Source organism: Meleagris gallopavo, chromosome 19 (assembly GCF_905368555.1).
Source record: "Meleagris gallopavo chromosome 19, MGAL_WU_HG_1.1, whole genome shotgun sequence".
Classification (NCBI taxonomy): Eukaryota; Metazoa; Chordata; class Aves; order Galliformes; family Phasianidae; genus Meleagris; species Meleagris gallopavo.
The window spans coordinates 2,228,633-2,252,361 of record NC_139422.1 but is presented as its reverse complement, the minus strand read 5'-3'; the positions used below and the strand labels follow the sequence as shown (position 1 = coordinate 2,252,361).

At 50.2% G+C, this 23,729-nt stretch overlaps 1 protein-coding gene across 1 annotated transcript in view; it reads right to left on the bottom strand.

The window, feature by feature from the left end:
- The window catches only part of LOC104913712 (uncharacterized), a 42,647-nt gene that overhangs the window by 14,099 nt on the left and 4,819 nt on the right, over positions 1 to 23,729 (bottom strand). The window contains exons 2-12 of the mRNA XM_085239661.1: positions 12,594 to 12,741; positions 12,248 to 12,406; positions 11,546 to 11,741; positions 11,052 to 11,189; positions 4,662 to 4,926; positions 4,262 to 4,578; positions 3,544 to 3,588; positions 3,072 to 3,191; positions 1,485 to 1,523; positions 1,319 to 1,372; positions 767 to 820 (exon numbers count right to left, since the gene is read on the bottom strand). Coding sequence (XP_085095787.1) covers positions 767 to 820; positions 1,319 to 1,372; positions 1,485 to 1,523; positions 3,072 to 3,191; positions 3,544 to 3,588; positions 4,262 to 4,578; positions 4,662 to 4,926; positions 11,052 to 11,189; positions 11,546 to 11,741; positions 12,248 to 12,406; positions 12,594 to 12,741 — 1,535 coding nt within the window. The remainder of the gene's footprint in view (positions 1 to 766; positions 821 to 1,318; positions 1,373 to 1,484; positions 1,524 to 3,071; positions 3,192 to 3,543; positions 3,589 to 4,261; positions 4,579 to 4,661; positions 4,927 to 11,051; positions 11,190 to 11,545; positions 11,742 to 12,247; positions 12,407 to 12,593; positions 12,742 to 23,729) is intronic.

Sequence of the window (23,729 nt, the reverse complement as noted above, 5' to 3'; positions counted from 1 at the left end):
ACGTGCCCAACAGGGTGCTCATCACAGGGCACTGCTCTGGGCACCGTGAGCTCCATCCTCAAGTTTGAACAGCAGAGCCACAGCCAGAAGCAAACTGGGAGTAGGGGAGCGCACTGGGATTAAGCAGTACGAGTGAAAGCCCTCTGTGTCTGTCACTCAGCTCTGGGGCACTCCAGCTGCCCTCAATCCTTCCCCATGTGCAGAGCCTAGGCTTGGGGCAGTTTTCTGTTTGTCCTCAGCTCCCTGGCAGCTCTGAATTAAGGCAGGATAAAGCTCAATCTGGAACTGACAGAAAGCATTTCCCTTCAAATTGCTTTGATTGTTCGGATTCCCCACGAAATCCCCAAAATCTAGGCTCAGAGTTTGGAAAGTCAGAGTTTGAGGGAAGCAGAGAAAGATGTGGCTTCTTTGGTGTCTTTCAGAGCGAAGAACAGGTTTGGAAAACACAAAAGCTTGCTTGGAAAAGGTTGTCTTTTTCCAGCTCTTGTCCTTTCCTAGCACAGCTGGCAGCAGTGTCCCCATGCACATCCCTGCTGCACAGAGCAGGGTGGGCAGAGGACGCCTTGCAGCAGGTATGCAGTGAGGAGAGGATTTGCTCCGGCATCCAGAGCTCTGTGGTGTGGCTCCATTTCTTGCTCAAGATCTTAAACTCCAAATTTCTCCACCACCTTTTGGAGCTGTGAAAGTCCAATACAGGCACCAGCCCCCCACCCTCCATCCCATCCTGCATTTGAGCATCCCTAGTCACGGGGTGGGTGGCACTCACCATGTACCCCCGCTGGCCCTTCTCCCCCGGCTGTCCCGGCTCCCCACACAGCCCCTGTGTGCAAACACAGATTGAATCAGCAAAAGTTGGCTGTGCCCCTGGATCATACTGCAGAACAGAGAGATGTCGTGGTTATGGTTACTTGGAGAACAAGGAACAATGCACAGAGAGCCGTGGAAATCGCATCCAAGGATGGATCCGCATCCAAGCGCCCTGCGGCTGCACCCATACCTCTCTGCCCCACCTGTGACCCGTTGCCAAGCACCACTTGAGCTGCTCCTTGACTTGTTCTGGTGGCTCTCTGAATGAACAAACCCTGTCCTTATCCAAAATAAGTGAGCACACACGGGAGCAGCACCAGGGGCTGGCAGAGGGGGGACAATGTCACAGAGCTGAGACATCACCTGTCCATCAGTGGACCACCAACAAGCAAACCCTTAGGCTGGAATCCCAAGCCCTCAAATTACAGCTGATTTTGAGGGAATTCAGGATTTCTTGGGAACCCAGAGCGTCCATGGGAAGGCAGGGGCACTTGGAGGTGGCTGTGCTTACCGGTATGCCTGCTTTCCCTGGGTGCCCTGGGGGTCCGGGGGCTCCGGGTTTTCTCTGCATTAAAGAGAAGTGTTGGTAGAGCAGATCTTGCTGTCAGTGGTTGGGTAGAGGAAAACCCCCCCAGCTGGCCACGAGGAGGTAAAAACAAACCTGGAATGCTACTCACCGGCCAGCCAGCGTGCAGCAGCTGGTAAAAGGATGATTGCTGAAAGAATGGGAATAAACATCAAACAAAGTTCTCCCTAAATCCCCATTCTCTTTCTGCTGGGAAAGAAAACTAACTTCCACTACACAAACTACAAGGTCTATCTCATGTGGGGTGGTACCACACTGTACTCTTATCCAGGTTGCAGGTGCCCAGGCTGGGAGATGAGGTTCTCTTCCTCCTCGAGTCCATTGAGCTGCCTGGGAATGTTGTTTTTCAGCATAGCAGGGACTTGTTCTGTTGCATTGCTTCTGCTGCAGCCCTGCTACGTTCCCACCTGTACAGCCCAACATCCTCTCTCTTTCCTTTTCTCCACCCCTGCCAGGGACATTTTGTCACAGAGAAGGAGACCAGGTTGTTTCAATACAAATAAATCCTCTCCAGCACTGCCTTCATCATCCCCAGCACGTTGCTGCTATCGAATTCAGCCATTAGCAGCTGTTTGGGGCCACGTCCCTGCACAAAGCTGTACCTAAGGTGACAATCCAGCCTCCTTTCCTCCCAGCAGCACAGCCTACAGACACCTGGGAGGCAAACCCATCCCTCCTGAGCAGCAAGCTCAGCAGTACCTCCAAACCCACTGCATCCAATGCTGCAACCCAAACCTGCCCTGTCCCCACCAAACCCACACTGCAATGCTCAGGATCCCACATGCTCAGGTTTGACCCACCATCAACCTCAAAGGAAACCCCCTCCAAAGCTGGGCCCTCTGACACTGGAGGAAGAAGACGAAGAACTCATTACAGAGGGTAAAAACAGAGCCTTCAGCACATGGGAGCATTTCTATCAGCCTGCTGTGTTTGGGGGGCAGATGATGGATGGATGCATTTAACGAGCCCTAATGCTGCAGCACTCATTGTGGCTGCTTGAGAGTCAATCCTGAGTTGGCCACTGCTCCTTTCCCCTGCCAGGACTTTTTGGGGGCTGAAGCAGGGCCAGCACTTTGCTTTGTCTCAGGAATCAGTGAACTCAGGTTCAGTCAGGACAGGATATTATTTCACAAGACTTCAAAAATACCCCAAATCCAATCTTTTGGGGAAAAAAAAAAAACACAACCACCACCATCTTCCACAAGAGCTGAGCTCTTGCTTTATTCTGCTCTAAAGTTTCCTGCCCTCATTTCTTAGCCTGACTTCACTATAGCCTTTAACACTATAGAGAGAGACAAGGAAAACAGCAGCGCTGCAGGCTGAGCTCCCCAACCTGTGCAGCAGCTCCTGTTTTCCACTCTTTTCCTGTTTTCCACCCTGTGCTACCTTGATGAAGCCCAACAAGGCCTGGATGCAGCACTGAGCACTGCACCTCCAGCCACCCTCCTGCCTTCAAGCCTCATCCCCAGCAGCAGAACAGGAGAACATGGAACCTTAAAGAAGGAAAAGGCCTGTGGCATCTTCCCTCTCCCTCCCATACCTCCACCCTGCCAGCCTCCCCAGTCCATCCCTGCCAGCCAGGAAGAGATGGAAAGGTTGAGAAAACCCTTTGGAAGCATTAAAAAGGATAAAAACCAAACCAAACCGAAACAAACAAAAAAAACATCTCAGTTCTCACCATGAAGCTCAGCCAGTCCTCGCGGGAGTTCCTCCAGAGGACAACAGTGGGGATGCCAGGGATGCCTATGGGGCCTGGGTCCCCTGGGGGTCCCATCCGCCCCATGGCTCCGGCGTGACCCTAAGAAGAAAAAGGCAGCTCTGTAACTCAACCTAGGGTTTGGATACTTGTCACAGGTTGGGCACAGGTCCTGGCCTGGATAATCTTTGGGCACAGGGATGTCAGTGTCACACGACAGCATCCCTCCAGGTGACCTGAGCTAAAAGCTGCTTCATGGGATTCAAACACCCAGCAAAAAGAGTGTTTGTTCTCCTCTTCCAAATACACATAAGGGGCCACTACACTGCAGCACTGGATGCTCGCTTTGCAGTGTTGATTCAGAACAAGCAAGATGCAAACCCAGACCATCAGTGGTGTTTCCCTGAACCCTTGGCCATACCCCACAGCTTCACCCATTTTCCTGCATACTCACTTTGTCTCCTTTGGGCCCCACCAGTCCACGTCTCCCAGGACACCCCTACAAGGAAAGAAGAGCTGCATCACCCGGCCCTGCTGCCTTCCCCAGCAGAGAACAAACCAACAAACTGGATATAAGGAAGGTGGCTTTTACACTCAGGGTGGTGAGGCACTGGCACAGGTTGCTCTGCAGGCAGCCAAAGTCAGGCTGTTGGGGCTCTGAGCACTGATGCAGCTGTGGGTGGCCCTGTGCATTGCATTGCAGGGAGTGGGACCAGATGGCCTTTAAGTATCCCTTCTGACTCAAACTATGATACTGTGACTACCATTCTGCCCTGCAGGCTGCCCAGCCTGAGGTCAGAGGCTCTGAGTTGTCCCAGATAGCTGTCACCGAAGGGACATTCATCCCTGCAGTGTCCTCGGCAGGTCTCAGGCACAGTCACCTTCCCAACACATTTCTGGAGGTGAAGATGCCCAAGGTGATGCAGCACAAGGGTGTGCTATGGGCCTGACACGCGTCATACCGCCAACCCAGCAGGAAGGCAGAGTCATGTTTCCAAAAGGAAAATCCTAAGTTTCTTTGAATGAAGTTTTTAGGTATTACAGCGGTGGGGAAGCAAATAATGGGACCACAGGCTGACAATATTGTGAGGGTTTCTCCTCTCTGTCTGCCATGGAAATGCAACCAGCCTACACCACCTACCCACCCATCCCCATTGTCCCCCACCACTCACCGGCAGCCCTGGGGGTCCTGGCAGCCCTGGGGGTCCTGGCTTCACACGAGCCCGATATCCGCGCACTGATGGCAAGATGGGGTGCCCCAGGGGGGTGGGAGGATGCTCTGGATCCCCTGCAGCCATCCCTGAGGAACCCTCGGGTGCAGCTGTGTGTTGTCTCGATGGGAACACTTTGGAGGAGGCAATGGGGTTGGTGGCATGGCCAGGCTTGATGGGTGGGAGGAGAAGGTGGGTGTCTGCGTTGCCCTTCAGCTTCTCTTTGGTGATGTTCTCCTGCCCAGAGTCAGAGGCTTGCTCCTTCTTGGCTGATGATCCTGGGAGAACAAAAGCACCATAAGGGGCCAGGCGTTGTAATGATGCTTGGGAGAAAGGGAGGAATCTGCACCAGCCGACTTACTGGGGATGCCAATGATCTGTGGTCTGCTCCTGCTGATCCCTGGCCTGCCAGGGATTTTATTATAGGTGGAGTTCAACAGCTCAAAGCCTTCATCCTCAATGGAAAGGCTTCCCTCTTCCTCCTCCAGCTCTTCAGCTGTTGGCACTTCAGCAGCGGAGAACAAAGTCCGGATGCTCCCATCTGGCTGCAGGCTAAGGGTCTCCTGGGCATCCTCCCATGTCCAAGGTGGGCCCAAAGTCAAATCTGGATGGGAGAGCTTGGAATCCTGAGAAGGAAGGAGGGAAAGTAATGAAATCTGTTGTTTTCTCTCTTTTTTACCCTGCAGGTTGTTCTATTAGGTCTCCAAGTGTCAGCTTTGTACCAATACCCAGTCCTGGACTACCATGCACCATAAGCTTCTTTCAGCACCCAAAGCAGGGCAGGACACTGAATGGGTTCCAGGCAGTTTCCCAGTGCCAGGTGGGTTAGTTCACCTGCTTGAGTTAATTATTTTAACACGGATTTGTTTGTAAGTGTTTCTCTTTGGCCCACACCACCTTCTCAAAGCACACTTCGTAGGGCACACATAACCCAACACAGGGCACCAACAGGAACCCATGGGAGCTCGGCCCTGGCTGATGCATCGTTGAGTTTGGTGCAAGGTCGTTGACTAACAGAGCCAGTGAGAAGTCACTAGAGGGAGACACAGGTCCGTGATTGCCTTGCAGGGCTGGGGAAGGGAGCAGGGAAGTACAAGGAGGCAGCGAGCATCCTTCCCATCGTCCTTCCCTGGGCATCTTCTTTTGATTGAACCTATCACTTGGCTCTGATTCTGCTCGGCACCATGGACCCAAGGTGCATGATCTGTTGGGAGTGAGTTGGATGGGAAGCTAACTCATCCTGGTGCTCCCAAGTACCAGCAGTAGCAATGTCACTGCCAAACCCAGTGGCTCCGAGGCAAGGACTTGGTGGAATGCATGGCTCTGGCCAAACCCAATTCAGAAGGGCAACTGGGAGACAGAGGAACACAAAAGGCATCAGAGCATTTTCGAAACAACTGGAATGCTTTGCATTCAATTGTGAAAACACCCCAGTTCACATCCATCCCTCATTATCTGACCCATATTTGTCCAGTCGCTGCAGCTACAACTGAGTGGGGGCTGGGGCCAATCCTTAACTCCTCTTGAAGCCATAGCTCTCACCCAAAGGACAATATTCTTCTGAGCCAAGATGATCTCTGAGTATAGAGGTTTTGGGGAGAACAGGAATATTTCTACCTTCAAAATCGTGGGTATAGGTAGCTGGTGAGAGGCTGCCTGCTCCAACACAGATACACTCCGTGCACTGAATGTCTGACTAAGCAGGACCAAGCCCCATTCTTTGAAGCACCCATGTCATATTTCTGCTTTAAGCAGAGCCAGAAATAATGCCAGCAGGTGTGATCCAGCCCCCCAGTTGACTCAGAGGCAGCAAGCTCATATTTTGGTGCTGACACTTGTCTAACCCCTCCAACCTTGTGTATAGCCCACACCCAGCAAAGCTGGCTTTGCTGGGAACCATTCAGAATCCCCAGCACGAGTAAAATTACTCAAACTTCATTGATAAAGATATTTTTAAGAGTAGAATCATAGCTTGGAATTAGGTTGGAAGAAGACCTTCAAAAACCATCAGGTCAACCTGACCTACCAAGTCTCATCACTAAGCCATGTCCCTCAGTGCCACAGAGCTTTGTGGAATCACAGCATCGTTAAAGTTGGGAAGACCACTGGGATCACCTGGTCCAGCCATCTAGTCCAACCATCAACCTATGCCTATATAGGCAACGGGCAACCCAGCACTGAGGAGCAGGAGTTGAGAGAGGTTGTGATAAGGTCAAAGTGCAAGAAGCAAAGAGGGCAAGATGGAAAGCAAGTTCTGGAGCCTGGTAGGAGGAGCTCCTCAGTACTAACATCCTAGCCTATCAACACACTATAATTAGCAGTCATGAGCTCAATTTCCCCCCTGAACAATGCAGCCCGTGGGCCGTGTAATTTGTTAGCAAACCACAGCAAATTGGGGTCAGCCCGACGCACGCTCCAACATCTGCCCAGCAAAGATTTAATGCTATTTGTAAACCTCCACCCCCAGCACCTGGCAGTTTAAAAAAGAGCTAATAAATAGCAGACGGGATGGGAATTCATCTCAGGGGACGAGGGAGGCTTGGGGGAGCAGTGGCACCACGCATCGGGTGATCCTCTTCCTGCAACCAGGCACAGTAATGAAACCCACAGCTTCTGCAATCACAGCTGTGTGATTCAATTTGGGGTCTGGCATGCAGTAAATTCAGCAAGAAACCAGAGCTGGTGGGGGTGGGGACCTGGCATCTTTGTAAGTTCAAATTAGAATAGTTCTAGCATTGGCTATGTTGCATTTCGGGGTGCAGATTCTTCAGCCTTGGCCAGAGAAAATGTTTATTTTGTAAGTGAAATGTCATTAACAGGCAGACTATGCAGGACATTAAGAGAGAGCTTTGCAATCTGACCCTCCTGGAGGCTACAAACACCACCCCCGACTCCCAGCCCAACCTTCCCCTGTTGAGGCATTGAACCCCACCAAGATGTGGGGCAGGAGACACATTCAATCCACAACAGCCCCACTCTTCAGGCCAGTTTTCTTCTATCCAAGGCCTTAGCTAATAATTAAAAGTCAGTTAGGGAGATAAAAGCTCCTGTCAGAGCCATAAAATGGAACATTCAGGAGCTCGTGCTGCCTTTGCTCACTGCTGTTTCCAGTCACATACTGGGCAAAGAGCACTGCTGGGCACACAGTTTGTAACATGGGTGTCCTGTTGGCTTCTGCTGTTAAAATATCAAAAATGCAAAGCCACCTGATGCCTAAATAACCACAGAATCACTGAGGTTGGGAAAGACCTCTAATGGTCACCAAGTCCAACCACCATCCCACCACCACCATGGCAGTTTCAACGTTGCTTTGGGGGCTGCTTTCTGATTAAAAACTGTTTTGAAATACAGCTTTAATGGTGAGAACTAAAGCACTTCATCTCTCCAACAAGACCCCTATTCCCCATTCTTACAAAACATATATCTATATCTATCTATATGTATAATTGTTGATCCAAACCAAAAGCGTTCATTTCCTTAAGACACATTTTTGCAATAAATGAAACACAAAAGGTGCCAGCTACAGCCAGAACTTACACTTCATTCTGTATGTCTTACAGAGGGGGAAATCGGTGAGCTACGATGCTTTGTGCTGCATCACGAGGAGGGGATGATTCAGCCCATGGAGCACATGGACATCATTAACCAGAAACCCCCCAGCAGGCAGAGGACAGAGGAAGGTCGGACTTGAAGAGATCCTGCCTTGCAAAACCTGCACAAAGCTTTGAGTTTAAAGGCAGGTGCTTCAAAGGAAAACTACTGGTTTGCAAGGGCTGGAGGAGGACTGAATGGCAAACCACTAAAATAAAATCCAACATCATTTTTGGCAGCAGAGGAAAGGTGTCTAGGCGATGCTGGATGGCATCAAGGGAGGAAGAGCACGGTGGGGAGCCAGTGCTGGAAGCCTGAGCTCTGCCTAAAGCAGCAGGTTTAAAGGCTTTAGATACCAGGTGCATACATTAACCAGGAGCTGAAGCACCAGGGTGTGCAGCAGGGGATGGCAGGGCTGGGATCTGCTGCAATTACACTGTGTACAGGAACCAGAGCCAGGGGGACTCTGCAGTGCAATGCTGGAGTCCCTAGAAAATGCTTGTCTGTGATTTTGTTCGTCTTTAATGTCTGGCATGGGAAAGGCCTGGGTTAGAGGTTCCCATCTGGTGAGCTCAGGGGAAATGTCTGACTTTCTGAGCTGAAAGTTACAGGTCCCACATGTTCCAGCAATCACAGTTGAGTTATGTGGGCTCTTTGTAAACAGAATAAAATGCCAAGACCAATAGCATCCCTGCCTGCTCCTTTGTAACAGCCAAATTTAGAGAGAGAAGTCATTGTGAGAAGAACTGAGATGCACAAGCTGGGAAATGCTTTGAGCGGCTCAAAGCTGCCCACAAGAATGGAGCAGAAGGTATTGGGGTGTGGAAGGACATCTGGGAATAGGGACGGCAGGAACTGAGAGCAGACACAAGGGGTATTTGTAAAAGAGAGGTAAGGGGAATAGACGTGTGATAAGCAAAGTGCATCCTGACTTGTAGAGGAGCAGCCTCAGCACAGGGCAGTGGCAGCCACTGAAATAGCCCAACGTGAGCACTGAGGGTTGGTTTGGCTCAGAAAACTGAGGAAGGCCAAGGGGTACTGGGAAAAGGTTTTGTGTTGTGTTCATGTGCCAAAAAAAAAAAAGAAAAAAAGGCAAACAGGAGCCCTAGAGCAATTACAGAGCTTGTCCTCGAAGCAGAGCTCACTCTAAGTAGCAGAGCAACTGATATGGAGCGTGGTAATAACAACATCACAGATAATGCAACGAATGCCATAGTTTTTAAAGGGGACCTCATGTAACTCAGTGGGTATCTTGTCCAAGAAGATTAATAGCATTTTGCTGATACAGATAAAAGTGCCAGTGTGATGATCCCTGACTTCTGTTGGGCTGTTTGCTTGGTACGGATGGATTCCACCATCCAGAAGGGAGATTCACTCAGTGAGCAGCAAGCAGGTCAAAGCCCAGCGTGGGGCATGTCTGTCTTCAGGAGTGCAGACACCAGTGTACCACACTGCCCTCATTTTCTGCAAGGTCAGACCAGGCAGAGCGTAATTCAGAGCTTCACACCTTACCAGAAAACATGGTGTGAATAGAAGCATTCTCCATCCAGCAGACTAAGATACAATTTACCAGCTCATGACCAAAAAAAGACAATACCAACCTATTTTCTTCCCAACGCATTCAACCATCGATCCCCTGGAAGAACCTTCTGGGAGACACTCAGTCTCAGGAAGGCTGAAAACCAAGAGCAGACTTTCTCCTAAGTGAGCCTCACTTGCAGTGCAAGCTTTTGTCCCCTCCTCTCTACGTATGAGCTATCCCCAGTCATCACAAGCATCACACTGTGATGTGCTTTATCCTCTGAAACCTGTCTTGATATGGGCAACAACCATCAAGCTCTCACAAAGCTCTGACAGCAGAGCTGAGTCCAACTAGGAAACATTAACAAACAACACATCTACTGCCTTCACCCACCCACATCTTCCGTTGTCACTATAGCTCTCCTTAATTAATCAGCTCTAATTAGGGATCTGGGAATTTATTGATGTATTTACTTACTTCTGAGTGAACAAAGGCATAGAAAACATAACTCCAAAGCACAGCACTGGACATCCCTGCTCTGCTCTTCATTATTTCACACTGTTAGTAGTGCATTTTTTCTTTTAATGAATCCAAACATCAAAGATCCTGAGGCGTCTCTGGTTCTGATTAAGTGCTCCAAAACCAAACTCATCCCAAACCATCATTGGCCTTCCCCTGCAACCCACGAGTTCCACCAGTTCAACCCGGTGGAGATGGCAGCATCCCATCCATCAGGACGGGAACACAAACCATCCTTAAGTGCTCAGTGGCAGTGCCTGGGAAGGAAATAGAGAGCACTCTTCATTGCTCGGTCATACAAAAAAAATAAAAATAAAAAATCCCAGTTTGCATTTGCTGGCAGGCTTCCCTCTCAGGATGTCTGTTTGCATGAAATTGGACAACGAACCACGGCTAGAAATCCCAAATGAAACAAATAAATAGGGTGAGACACCAGGAGGGTATGCAAAGGAACATTCCCTGCACATCTCTCCTGCAGTGCAGAGCTGTACCTGAGCTGAGGAGTCTTGGATCGCACTGGTTTCTTTTGGCACCTGCACAATTGGAGGGAAGGAGAGACAACATGGGTGCTGAGTTCAGAACGTGGCCAGGAGATGAGGGCTCTCCCTGAGCAGAGTCCTGAGGACATCCTGGGTGCAATGTGTCTTTGGGGATCAATTGTGTGACTGATGGAGGCCCATGTACTTCTGGAAAGATTACTGAGTAGGCTACTATTCAATTTTCCACCAGTGCTGACAACATAGAAGAAGAAAACATCTGAAAGGGTGTTGCAATGCAGCAATCTTGCTGGGTGTGAGCAAGAACTTCAAAGTGATGCCCAGCTCCTGGTGACAGCTTTCCCCCACTACTATAGCAGAGCTCCAGCTGTATTACTCTACAGCTGCTCTAAATTTCACACATGGCACACACAGCCGTGCACACACCCAGGCTTGCTTTGGCTCAGAAACTCTTTCCCTGCCTCATTCTCCCCTTTGCACCAAACCCAACTATGACATCAATGGACAGCCTCCATCCCACGTGCTGACCACCACCACCACGAGCTTCCAGCATCTCAGCCCACAGCAGACACCCAGCTCCTTCCAGGCTGTATTAGCTCCCAGTTTGCCAGCTGCCCCACACCTCTGCCCATGCTGCAGAGTGGTCCCTCGGAGGAGGACTGAGGCCAGAGGAGTGCACACATGTCACGGTGTGGCTGTGGCAATGCTCGCCAGCTGCTGCTGCATCCCCCATCACAAAGGTCAGCTGCTGCAGAGCTCCCTGTGGGGGAAGACAAACAAAGATTTACCTGCGTGCTTCCTCCAGAGGAGAGGGGAAAGCCTGTGGAGCTGCCGGCATCCTGCAGCCAGGGGCTTCTTGCAGCGTGGGGTGGGCACTCAGCATCAACAATCTCCCCATCAAACCCACAGCACATCAACTGCAAAGCGACTCCCAAGTCAGACTGGACAGGGCTGAGCATTGATGGAGCTGTGGGTGTACAGGGAGTGGGACCAGCTGGCGTTTACTGGTCCCTTCCAATTCAAACAGTTCTATGACTCCCACAGAGAGAAGTGCAACCACACTTCATGTAGATAAAGCAAACTCCATCCCCAAACACAGCCCTGCCCTGCCCTCACCTCAAAGGGGATCTCAAAGGACTCCACCAGACCTCCGATGATGAGCAGCCCCTCGGTGCCCACACCCATCCCCAGGTAGCCAGGCCAGCTGGCTCTCTCCACCAGCCGACAGTCCACGTGCAGCTCCAGGCTCTCCTGGGAGATGCTGAGTGCAACTCGGTGCCAGCGCCCATCACTGAGCAGGGACACAGGGAACCTGCATCACCCAGAGGGAAGAGAAGAGGCAGAACATGAAACCTGGGTCCTACACAATGCGGGATGAAGCATCACCCTTACCAGCTCCCAGGGCTCCTCCATCCTTAGAGTGGACGCTAAGGATGATACAGGAGGAATCAATGCTACTGTTACAAATAAGTGCTGTTGGTTCCTTCCAGCTTGGGGGAAATTGAGGTTTCCAATGGATTTGGAAGCCTGAGTGAAAAGTGTTGTTTTGAAAATTATTGCTATTTGTATCTTGAAAACAACGGAAAATTGGTGGTGTCTTGGAAGTTATTGCTATTTGTTTCTCTCGCACCTTGGCTTATCCTCACTCTTTCTACAGGGCAAACCACGGGCTACCAAAGCAACGATTAAGGTAACACTGACCCAGGGCATCCCCTACCAGGATGTCAGTGCTGTGAGCAAGCTGGCTTGGCTCCAGCAGAGCAGAGATGGCCCAAGAGGAGCAGATACAGCAGCAAACATCCCTTAAGTGTCACTTACTCATAGTGCCTCCTCCTCGTGGTGACAAAGACCAAACCATATGGGCTAACCCGGATCTGGAAGAGCACATGGCTCCGATGGCTCAGGATGGTCAACAGGCTGGTGTCCTCCTGCAGTGAGTACCTGAGCTTCATCAGCACACTCAGCTCATCTGCAAACCTGGGAGAAAGAAGTATGGTGCATCTTGCAGCACAAAACAAGTCACAGTACAAACGAGCTCAGTGAGAACAAGGAATAACAAGAAAACCCAAGAGCAAACAGTCCTTCAGGCTGTAAGGTTGGATACCCAGCAGCCAGGACACAAAGCACTGTTTATACAAGCTGAGGTGCAAATCTCAGCACCCACCTGTCCCCAAACACCTCCTGTGTAGGAATGCTGAGGGTGGAGTACTGCCCGATCTGCAGAGTGCTGCAGTTGGCCTCATCGTAGCTGAAGGAAACATTGCTGAGGTCCTTTAATTGAGAAGTCATTTTGTCCAGCAGGTTCACTTCATCTGCAGGAGAGGAGAGGAGAGGAGAGGAGAGGAGAGGAGAGGAGAGGAGAGGAGAGGAGAGGAGAGGAGAGGAGAGGAGAGGAGAGGAGAGGAGAGGAGAGGAGAGGAGAGGAGAGGAGAGGAGAGGAGAGGAGAGGAGAGGAGAGGAGAGGAGAGGAGAGGAGAGGAGAGGAGAGGAGAGGAGATCAGCAGCTGAGCTGCCCTCACTCTGCTCACTTCATTCCTTTTATTGGGAGGGGCAACAAAGCTGCCTCATCGAGGATGAAAATACAGTCTGGGGACATTGAAAGTTCGCAGATTCAGCCAACAGCTCTGAGAACATCGGCAGCAGCCAGGTGCCTTCTGAGAGCAGTGCCCCAAAACCACAGAGGGCCATTCCCACCCCAGCAGCACCTTTATGAAAGTAGAGCTGGGCACTGTGAAGCAGAGTGTGGGACACAAGTGTCCTAAAACACAGGTCCCAGCTCAGCTGGAAAGCTGCTCAGTCCTTTCCCAAGTTTCCTCGTTGAAATTTGCTCACTTGCAATAAAAATTGTACCAGGGAGAGAAATTATACTACTGCATCCACTAGAAAGGCAGCTGCACTGGCCAGACTGCAGGGCACCCTCTGCCCAGAGCACAGTCTGTTGATATTTCAAGAGCTATGCTCTGCTGTGCATCACAAAGATCTATTCCCCAGCAGCTGAGAAGTTGGGAACACCACAACGTCTTCACATCAGCAAGAGTGCAGGGCTGAGCTCCGTGGAGACAACAGCTATGGACCCCAAAGTGGTACCAGATCTGCAGAGCTCATCTGTGCCAAACGTGGTGCATGTGTGTAGTGCTGGGAATTAACCTGGGATCAAACACAGCTGAGAGAGAAAAAAAAGAACGGGGATATTGTTCCTTTCCCATTCCTCCCTGTGTGCTGTGTGCTCCATCCCCAGGCCCTCACCCTGCAGGTCGGAGTTGAAAGCAGGGGATGCTGTTAGGTGAATGGCTGCCCCATACAAACCACAGCTGAGGATTCACTACAATAAATAGCATGCTTAAATGCAAGCTTTCCCAGGGAAGGCATGGGCTTAACGCATGACTTGAGCATGTGATGATGTTAACCACATTCCACGAAAACACACAGGGAGAAGTGAAGCACGTGCCTTCCTAAACAAAAAGCAGCAAAGCCTCAGCACCAAAGCCTCTGTTTGCAGCTTCTCCCCAGGACTAACCCAGGGTCACTCCCACCCTGGCACTGCAGGGTTTCTGCTTGTTATGGGAATGTCATGGACTTGCCCTGTGTTTCAGAGCAGGCTTGTTTCTCAATCTTTGCATTACACTCCCTGGATTACACAGCACAGCCCAGAGGCATGCCCAGGACCAGCATCACTTTTCCTGCCTTCATATGAACACGAGTGTGCTTTAAATAATGGTTGCAAAGCTAAATGGTAAACCTCCAGAAAAGTACACACCCCTGCTATAAAATGAAACCAGCTGAAAAGAAACACATGGAAACTCTCTAAGAAGTTATAAACAAATTCCATCCCCAAAATTAAGCACGAGCATACCTAGAATGGCAAGATGAGGAGACAAATGCCTGCATACATCCCAGCACTGGTTGGTACCACGGACTTTCCCAGTGCACCTGTACCACTGTAAGCTCCTGTCTTCAACACAGGGCTTTTCTTATTCTTTTGTCCCCAGACAGCTAAAAAGCCCCAAGAACAAAAGGAGGAACAAGAAACCCAGAGCACACTTTGGTCTATCAAGGAACACAGGGGAAAACACCAAGGCAAAGCTTCAGTTAGGGCTAAAAGATGAGCACCATCTGCTTTACCAGCATTGCTCTTAAATGGGGCAGAGGCTGTGGGTGGAGGTCTCAGGTGAGGCTGCTTGGGGTCATTAGGGCCCATTGGTGCTCTCAGGACCCCTTCTGTCCCGTCCCGTCCCGTCCCATCCCATCCCATCCCATCCCATCCCATCCCCAGTGCTGCAGCACAAGTGGCAGAAATTAGAACACCCATCCCTTCTTGGCCCATCTGCACACACACAGAGCTTCTGCTCAGACTGAAGTTCTCCCCAAGGAGGGGGAGTGAAGGGAAAAAGAGATGATGCTAAATGTTGGAAAACATAATTGGAGCCCTGGAGAGTTCATCATAGGATCTGTCAGAGTCAATCACTTCCTCAGGACGTGGCACTGCTGCTTGGGATGTGAAGTGACAGGACTGGATGAGGCTTGCAGACAGTCCTCTGCTTGTTGGCTGGGGCACAGAGTGCATGGATCTTCTCTCCAGTTTCTGAGTGCCTTATGGAAATACTGCACTCAAAGTCTGCGTAGGCTCGTAGTCCGTGTGCTTCTGCAGCCTTTCCAAACTCTGAGTTGGAGAAACTTGCACATCACCACTGAAACTTAATAATAAAATTAAATGGAAATGGAAATGATGCATTAAATGATGGAAGAAGAGGTGTTTGTGCCAGGACAAGGCTTTCCTGGCCCCTCTCATCACCACCACCACCATCACCCTGGCACACGCACAGCCCTTAACCAAGGGCTCGAAGCCAGGTGGCCCTCCCAGTGCTCCTCCACTGTTTGGCATTTCTGTTTTGCTCTTCAGAGCAAACTGCTTGTGCTGGAGCTGTGACCTGAGCAGGGCTGTGCACTGCACACACACTGCTGGGCTGCAGTGAGCCCTCACCTTCCTACTTAGTCCCAGTGCCATACAGAGCTCCCATGTCCACAAACAGAGGCATGGATGCCCTTTACTTCCTAAAAACCCACATATAGTTGACCTTGTGAAACACAGAGTGCTATAGCAAGAGGGGAAAAAAAACCACAAACCACAACCCAACCCAACCAATGAAAAAATACAGCCAGAATGGCATCTTTGCATTTGTTTGGACTTGCCTGCTGACTGCCCACTGTGGGTGGACAAGGACACTTCTGCAGTATTGCATCCACAGGATGCCAGCCCTTTGGTAGCTCTTCCCATCTCTCTCTACCCTAGCATTATTTGTACTACTAAAAGCATCCACAGCAGCCATCCGGTCTGCACCACACTGCTTTTCTACCATTTCCAGTACCCTGTTTGCCTTCTTTTTAAGTGCAACAAAAGACACAGGAGAAAGGTTTAAGCTGAGGGTGGTGTGTGTCCACTGAGAAGGTTATGCAACAAGACTTAAACCTTCCCCTCCCTGCTCTGGAGAGCAAAGAGAATTCAATTGTGACTCAGTGGCTGCAAGTTGGAGGGGACAGAGCCAAGGCAGGAAGAGAAAGAAAGAGCACGTTGCTCCCGGGAAGAGTGAATGCCTCTAACCACCTATGGAGAGGACAGAAAACATCAGGGAAGCGAAACCTTCTCGGAAGAAAAGCCTGCTGCACACATTGTTCAGACAGGAAAAGCCGAGCACGGGCGGGCATCCAAGACATCGCACACTGCTGCTGCTTTGTGTTGGGGTCTGCAGAGGGATGGGGCTTCTGGGGACAGCGCCTGGGGAGGAAGAAGGGCTGCTGGGAGCACAGAGTGACCCTGAGTGAGGACACGCTGGCCACAAGGGAAAGGAGGCCAGACTGGATGGTGCCCTGAGCAGCCTGATCTGGTGGGGGGTTGTAGGTTGAGGTGGGGGGCTGTAAGTTGCCTTCCAACACAAGTCTGTGGTTCTACAACTCCATCTCATACAGCTCCTCAACCATCTCCTTCCTGAGTGTTGACCTCAAAGTGAAGCGCCTGGTCTCTAGCAAATTGCCCTGGGCTGTTACAATTTACCCCAACCCTGCATACCTTGTTCTCCACGTATCCTTCCCAATAAACACTGTGGAACTGATGTTTTATCTATAGTCAGGGCTTAATAGCTTTAGCTGGAAGGAGATTTTTAAATGGGTTGCATTTAAACCTGTGCAAATCCCCTCACGGCCATCCTTCAATCAGTACAGGTCTACCTTATAGCAATTAAACTTAATTACCGAATTGCAGTGAGTCAGCATAAACCAGATATGAGCAGTCTACAACATTCACGCAGAGAATTCGGTGGGATTAATTTAAAAAGATGTAAAACACATTCTAGTAAAACTCATGTGACAGCAAGTGGGGACAAGTACCAAAAACGTTGGCCCTCACTGCTGCTCGTAAATAAGCTTCTCTTTGTTTCTTCATTGCCAAAGTAAAGTAACGAGTTCTACAAACTAGGAGGTTGTGCTCTTGCCCAAGGAGGCTGTGGATGCCCCATCCCTGGAGGCATTCAAGGCCAGGCTGGATGTGGCTCTGGGCAGCCTGGGCTGCTGGTTGGCGACCTGCACATAGCAGGGGGTTGAAACCAGATGATCATTGTGGTCCTTTTCAATCCAGGCCATTCTATGATTCTACGAAACTATTGCCCTCCAGGGAACTCATGTCCTAAAGATCTCCCTCTGTTTTATGGAGCTGGGAAGTGTGAGTACACACTGCAGAGAAGCAATGATGGTGGAGATCTCCTCTTGCAAAAGGAAATGCAATTGCGGAGTTTGAGGTGGAAGCAGCAATTCGATGGGTAGCACCTACTTTTGGAATGCCTCCTTCCCCTTCTTCTCCATTAGAAGTTGATCTTCACAAACAACTTCAGCCTAACTTTCCAGTGTGCCGGTCTAGTTATTTGAAAGCCTGGCAGAGATGAACCTGAGCTATTATTTCAACAGCGTTGAAAGTGTCTCGAGCAGCAAGGGGAGCGATCAGGCTAGTGTTATCCTCTGCTGCAGGCATACGCATTTGGGAGAGATAACAACCTGAGAACATCAAAATCAGTACATCCAGGCCCAAACTGGGAATCCCTCCTTTCAACAAAGAAGATCCTGCCTCTGTTCCTTCCATTGGTGAAGAAACAGTTCATTCAGTTTAATCCAACAGCGCTTTTAAACTTCCGACTAACGTCATCCAAGGCCGAAACTGAACCTTTAACCTGAGAACACTGGAGATGTGCAAGGCACGGCAGACCTGAGGCGGCACACCCAGCTGTTAGTCACTGCTGAAAGGCAGCAGGAAGGGTCTGATCTCGTGCCAGCAGCCATCTGTCACACCGCCATGGAGCGCGCGTTGGATCCGATCCCTGCCACTCTAGTTCTCCAGGTTCTAATCAAAGAACAGAGACCTGCAAGAAAGGAACAGCGCTGTTCTGAAAGCTGCTTTGTGCACCCAGCCCTGGGGCTGTGAGCTCCGGCACCGTGCTGCCCTGTTGGGACAGACCATGGTACCAAAAGCTGCTCCATTCTGGTAGAGGTAGCAGCAGGAGGGAACAAGAGCAAATCTGCGCAGCCAGCATGAATGGAGGGCTCTGGTAAACACTATTTTATGCAGCCTGCATTAACAAGTATTGCACAGCCCGACACAGGAGTAGGGATGGTGTTATCCACAGCACAAGAACACATCTGCTGCAATAAAGTCAACATTTGCACATATACAAACCCTATCCAAAGAGAGTTTCTCATTTTTCCAAACTAATTCAGACACAGAGAAATTCTTGAAAGATCTTTGTCATCTTCTCTTATGCCTGTGCTCTCCACTCACTCCAGACTTCGTGTGCCAAGAAGAGATCTGCAGTCAATGTTGCAGCTTTTAACCCCAACAGCCCCACTGTTCAGTCCTTGCCTTGACCAAACCAATGGCTATCTGCTTCACTGCAACCCAAAATAACAAATAAAATATCAGACACATTTATTCTAACCTGGCTGATGTTCCCCTCAGACTGCTGCCAGCAGATGCAAGGTGCAGGAGTCTTCAGCAGGGCTGGAGAAGAGTAGGCAACTCTCTCATGGAAGGGGCAACTTCCATGCAACCAAAGGTGCCCTGAAAGCCTTTTTCCTTGACCTTCATCATTTGTGTGCTTCACCAGGTGTGCCTGATGGGCAGCAATGAGGTTCTAACTCTCCTTGTGCACATCATCAACTTTTTAGACAGCAGTAGTGGCACTTCTGCTTCTTTAGCCAGATGGAGAAAGGACATCTTCTACTCATTAACAAACCCAATGCTTGAGCATCCCACTCTGCAGGCCATGGTCATCGCTTCCCTTTCCTTGGGCTCTCTGTACTCAGCCCAATGTGCTTTATCAAGGAACCAGAAGGCAGCTGAAAAAGGCAATGGAGGGAGACAGCACAATTTTCCAACTGTGATAAGAGCCAATGACTTCACTGGGATGTGATCAGATTTGCAACTACAGAGGCTTTGGCTCAGGGCACTGCCATCTCCCCGCCATGGATCCAGAGCAGGGATCCTTGCCCACCCTGGGCAGCCCATGCTCTCACGCTGTGCAATCCTTGCAGACTTGTCACACACAGTCACACTCAGACACATTTCAGCTGATGAGGATTCACAGTTCCGACGGTGACAAGTGAGGCTGGGGAAGCAGCTGCAAGGTCTTCCCAGCGAACTGCCCAAAAAATCTGGAGCTTGCAGGGAACCAAGGCAGAGAAGACAGATCCCACCTGCATGGGGTCTAACATGGGAGATCTGCTGTTGCACAAGCATCTGGCTAAGGTGCTGCATCTGCCCAAACCTGTCCTAGCATGGGGAGATGTTCCCAGCCACGTCTTCGTTCAGCACAGCCAATTTTCCCCTTGAAAAGGATGGCTGCAGGTCAGCACATGGCTCACCTTTGCTGAGACATGGCCACGTCAGGCTGCAGTTATTCACTTTGGAGACAGTGGAGCTCCCTCCAAAGCACCAGGCTCTTGACCTTCATTTGATGGGGACAAATATTCCTGGCCCTGTGCGTCCTCTGGCCTGGGGGATTTTCAGAAAAGGGAGAGGAAGGGGAGCGATGCTGGGCAAACGGGAGCAGCCTTTCCACCGTCCTCCCTACAACATTGCTCCCAGCAATAGAGAGAGAAAGAAAAAAAAAGGCGGAAAAAAATTACAGAAAAGGAGCATTTCCAGGCTAACAAGCTGATAGTTCACAGCCAAAAAGCACTCTGCTTTTCACCTCGGGCAAAACATGTGCACATTTGTGATTCATTCTACACCCACGGCTGCCAATTTTCCTGCGCAAACCGTTGAATTGTTGAGGTTTCAACCTTTACCAAACTCTCAAACGCTCCTCCAAATTCTTTACACTCCCTTCTGCAACCCAGCTTCCCCATTGGTACATTTGGAACCTGGGGGTGCCTTTAAAGCTCATGGCCACGCTCCAGCTGGGGAATGGCAATGCATGCATGTTATCCAAGCATGCCCCAAGCTGTGCTGAGTGCCCTTATCCATCACGGCTCTCCCATCCACTGCGGCTGTCCGAGGTCCTGAGCCTGACCACGGCTCACCACGGCCATAACCCAGACCAAAGGGGCTCTACAGATGGCAGATTCCGACCCTTCACTGCTCATCAGATTGCTCTCAGGGTTGAATGAAATGGCTGGGAAGAAGTCACGCAGAAAACTTTCCTGATCTTGCTATAAAAAAGTAAAAGGCTGAGTCATTTTGAGTCAGCCTCATGCGGGGCTTTGTCTCTGTGGGCGATTCACCCCTTTCATGTTTTGGGTTTCTTATATTCTGTGCAATCTCAGTCATAGACAGCAGTTTTGACAGTGAGAGGGAGACTTTTTGTTCAAAAATAAAAACACAAAACAAAACAAACAAACAAACAAAAAACAAAAAAACTTTCTTTCCAAAGCACACAAAACCTCCACCAGAAGCCCCATTTTGGGTCCACCAAAGCCCACCAAGGCAAATCCCCAAACCCACCCTCCCTCAACTTCACTGTTATTTACCTGGGTGAGGCCAACCAGAAAACATCCCAAGCATATTTTTCCTCAGTGCAGACCTGTATTCTCTTTTAGTGTATCACATCCCATTTGATAACCCCTAGAGCAAACACTTCACTGCAGTTCTGTTCCACAGCACTTGCAGATCTCTTCCAGTATGACGTAGTCTAGAATTGGACTTTCTCATGATGAGGACCACCCAAATCACCACCCTTTTAGATACATATGGGTTGGAATGCACCAGAGCTCCTTTAGCCCAAAGCTCACTTCTCCTCTAACCCAGATTGGCATCTCCCCAGCTTCATAAGTGGGAAGTCCATCCAACTGCCCTGCCACCTGACAGAGCTGTGGGTGTTCATTGCAGGGAGTTGGACCAGATGGCCTTTAATGTTCCCTTCCAACTCCAACCATTCTGTGATCCTATAAGAGAGAAAAGGAACTGAGGAGCAGAGCTCCCACTGGCCCTACATGTCCAAATCCCTCGCCACACCTCACCTGGGAGCTCCCAAGGCCCTAATAAGGAGAAGCCCAACAGAGGCAGAACAACCTGAGGTGCTGCAGACACCACTGAATGCGCTCTCTCTCTCTGCACCTGGCTCTCCTAAGGGCAGAGCGCATCATTTTCCTGTCTAACTCCAGCAATACCTGCTAGATTTATCTGCAGAGCAACGTGTGAATTGCTGCAAACACAGCCCCCTGCTAACGGGGTGAACGTGCTTTCCCGCAAGCAGATGACACGTCCTGGAAATTGCTGCAGCAATTTCTCACGCTGGGCTTGCAACAGTGCTTCCAGCCTTTGTAATGTGTTTCAGTGCTTTGTCAGAGCTACGTGAAGAACTGATTTTCCTTCTTCTGATTTTTTTTTTTTATAGCTTGGAAGTGAAGCAAAGTAAAAATCATGCAAAAGTTTGACTTGGCTTGAGCTGCTGTGCCTCTCCCAACAAACCTCCAGCAAAACAAGTGTTGTGAGCAGTCAGCTCAGCCCCAAATACAGTTAGAGTCATTCAACATAAAATCTGAAAAACAGAGGGCCAAATCTCAGGTATGCGAACCATTGGAGCCACTCATCTTCTGCCATGTCTCCTAGACCAGAACACTGCTATAAAATGTGGGAAAATCAGGTTCAAATGTCTCTTCTTTCTGAAGTTCCCTATTTCTACATTTCAAGAGCCCACTCTTCTCTCCAGTCATTACTACTGGGGCCACCTGCAGGGACATGTGCAACACAATGCCTCCAGCACCTTTAAAATATGCAATGCTACTGGAGAAGGGCTTCCCCAGTGCTGAGCTGCCCAATGGATGTAAATCTCCTGATCACACAAACAGATGAATTAGTGATGACACTAAGCCAGAAAAAAACAACTCTGGAGGACATGTAATGCTCTGAACATGGAGCACATCCTTGCATTGGAATTCAGAGCAGAAAAAGTGTGGTTGAGGCACTGGAACAGGTTTCCCAAAGAGGTTGTGGATGCCCCATCCCTGCAGGCATTCAAGGCCAGGCTGGATGTGGCTCTGGGCAGCCTGGTCTGCTGGTTGGTGACCCTGCACACAGCAGGGGGTGGAACTGGATGAGCACTGTGCTCCTTTTCAACCCAGGCCATTCTATGATTCTATGAACATGCAAAACTTTCACAATGTAGATGCAGGGCCTTTGACATGCTGCTTTGCTCTGGAGATCTGTTCTTGGTAGACAACAGAACTTTATGGCACAGACAGTAAGTTGATGTTCAGCTACCAGACTCATGAAGAGCCCTGGGTCTCTCTTTAGTTTGCCTTCCTGAGTCTCACAGCTGTAGAGAAAAGCATGGAAAACACAACCTTGGTGATTCTGTGATTCTATGATCTGAAAGAGAAGCTCTTAAGAGATGCTCGGGGCCTGCACGTCCCTGCAGAGGGATGGATGATCCATATATCCAGCCAAGAAAGAGGGGCAACTTCTTTTTCTGTCTCACATGTTGGTAGGAGAGGGTCATGCCATTGGGTTGGACTGGGGCTAGAGCACACAGCAGCATGGCTGCTGGCAGCATCGGGAGACAATTAACCACTACGAGCTGATTCCTCCTTCCAAATTGCTCTAAAAGAGCTGCTGTTGAGCTCCCTGGCTGGGAGCCAGGAGCACATCAGAGATCTGTCTCACTCCTAACAGCTGGAATCAGTTTGGAGCCTTCCTCACCCTATGAGAGTCAAATCCTTGATGACTTCCAGTGCAACCACCGGGCCCTTTCCCTGGAGGAATCCTTTCCTGAACACTGTGATAGGATGCACGAGGCATCCATCCCCTTGTGGCCACTTCCAAATTCAGGGTCTCCCCCTACCAGACAGACCCCAAAAGCACCAGCAGGGCCAGCTGTGTGCCAGATGCTCCATGTTTGGAAGGTTTGGAGGTCAAGGTCACAGCGAAGGCTGACGATGTGAAGGGGCCGTGCAGGGGGAGAGGGAGACGGCGGAAATACCAGCCTGGGTGTGTTAAACATGCAGGGTGGGATCCATGGCTGAGTCTGCACATGTTTGGCTCAGGGGAGGCAGGAAACTGCATGACACGGAGGTCCCATGGCCACGGTGGAGGGCTGGGGGAGGAGGCTGCCAGGAAGGAGAAGCTCTGGGCATCACTTTATTCCTCCAGAAGGGCTGCAGGGTTTATCAGGGTCCAGCTCTGCAGCAACCTAAGCCACGAGGGAGGCCAAAATTAAGCAAATCAAGTAGTATATACAGTCAGCATAAGCCAACATGGGAGGTTACAGTTAAAACCAGCCAAGCTGTGGAAGAAAACGAACGGCACTTTCACTGTAAGGTATAGGACTCCCAAAAGTCCATTCACTTGGAGAGCAAAGGCACGAGCGAGGCATTATGATGAATCCATTAATATGGATTCACAGCACTGCTTAGGGCAGGCAGGCGCCTGATCCACTTGTTAGAAAGACCCACAAGAAGAGGGGATTGCTTGAAGTGAGTTTAGCAGCTTAAGGGCTTATCCTGCAAAGTGTGGGTAGCACCGCAGTGCCTGCTCCACACTGGAAGCTGCCATCGAAATCACAGCCCTAAGGGACAAGGGCTCAGCAGTAGGAAGGCAGACAAAACCCCAGCAGTGACTGCCCCTGAAAACCAGGCAGCTTCCTCCCTCATCCACGTTTTCCAGCTCTGTCACAAGGATGGATGTCAGGATGGTGCCCCTTTGCTGCCAGGAGCCAGAGATGCCAAATGTGAAGCGCCAGCCTGGAGATGACAGGGGTGAGAACCAGCTCTGCTTCAGGGCTTGAAATGGGGGGACAAAATATATTTTGGCTGACCTTGAACT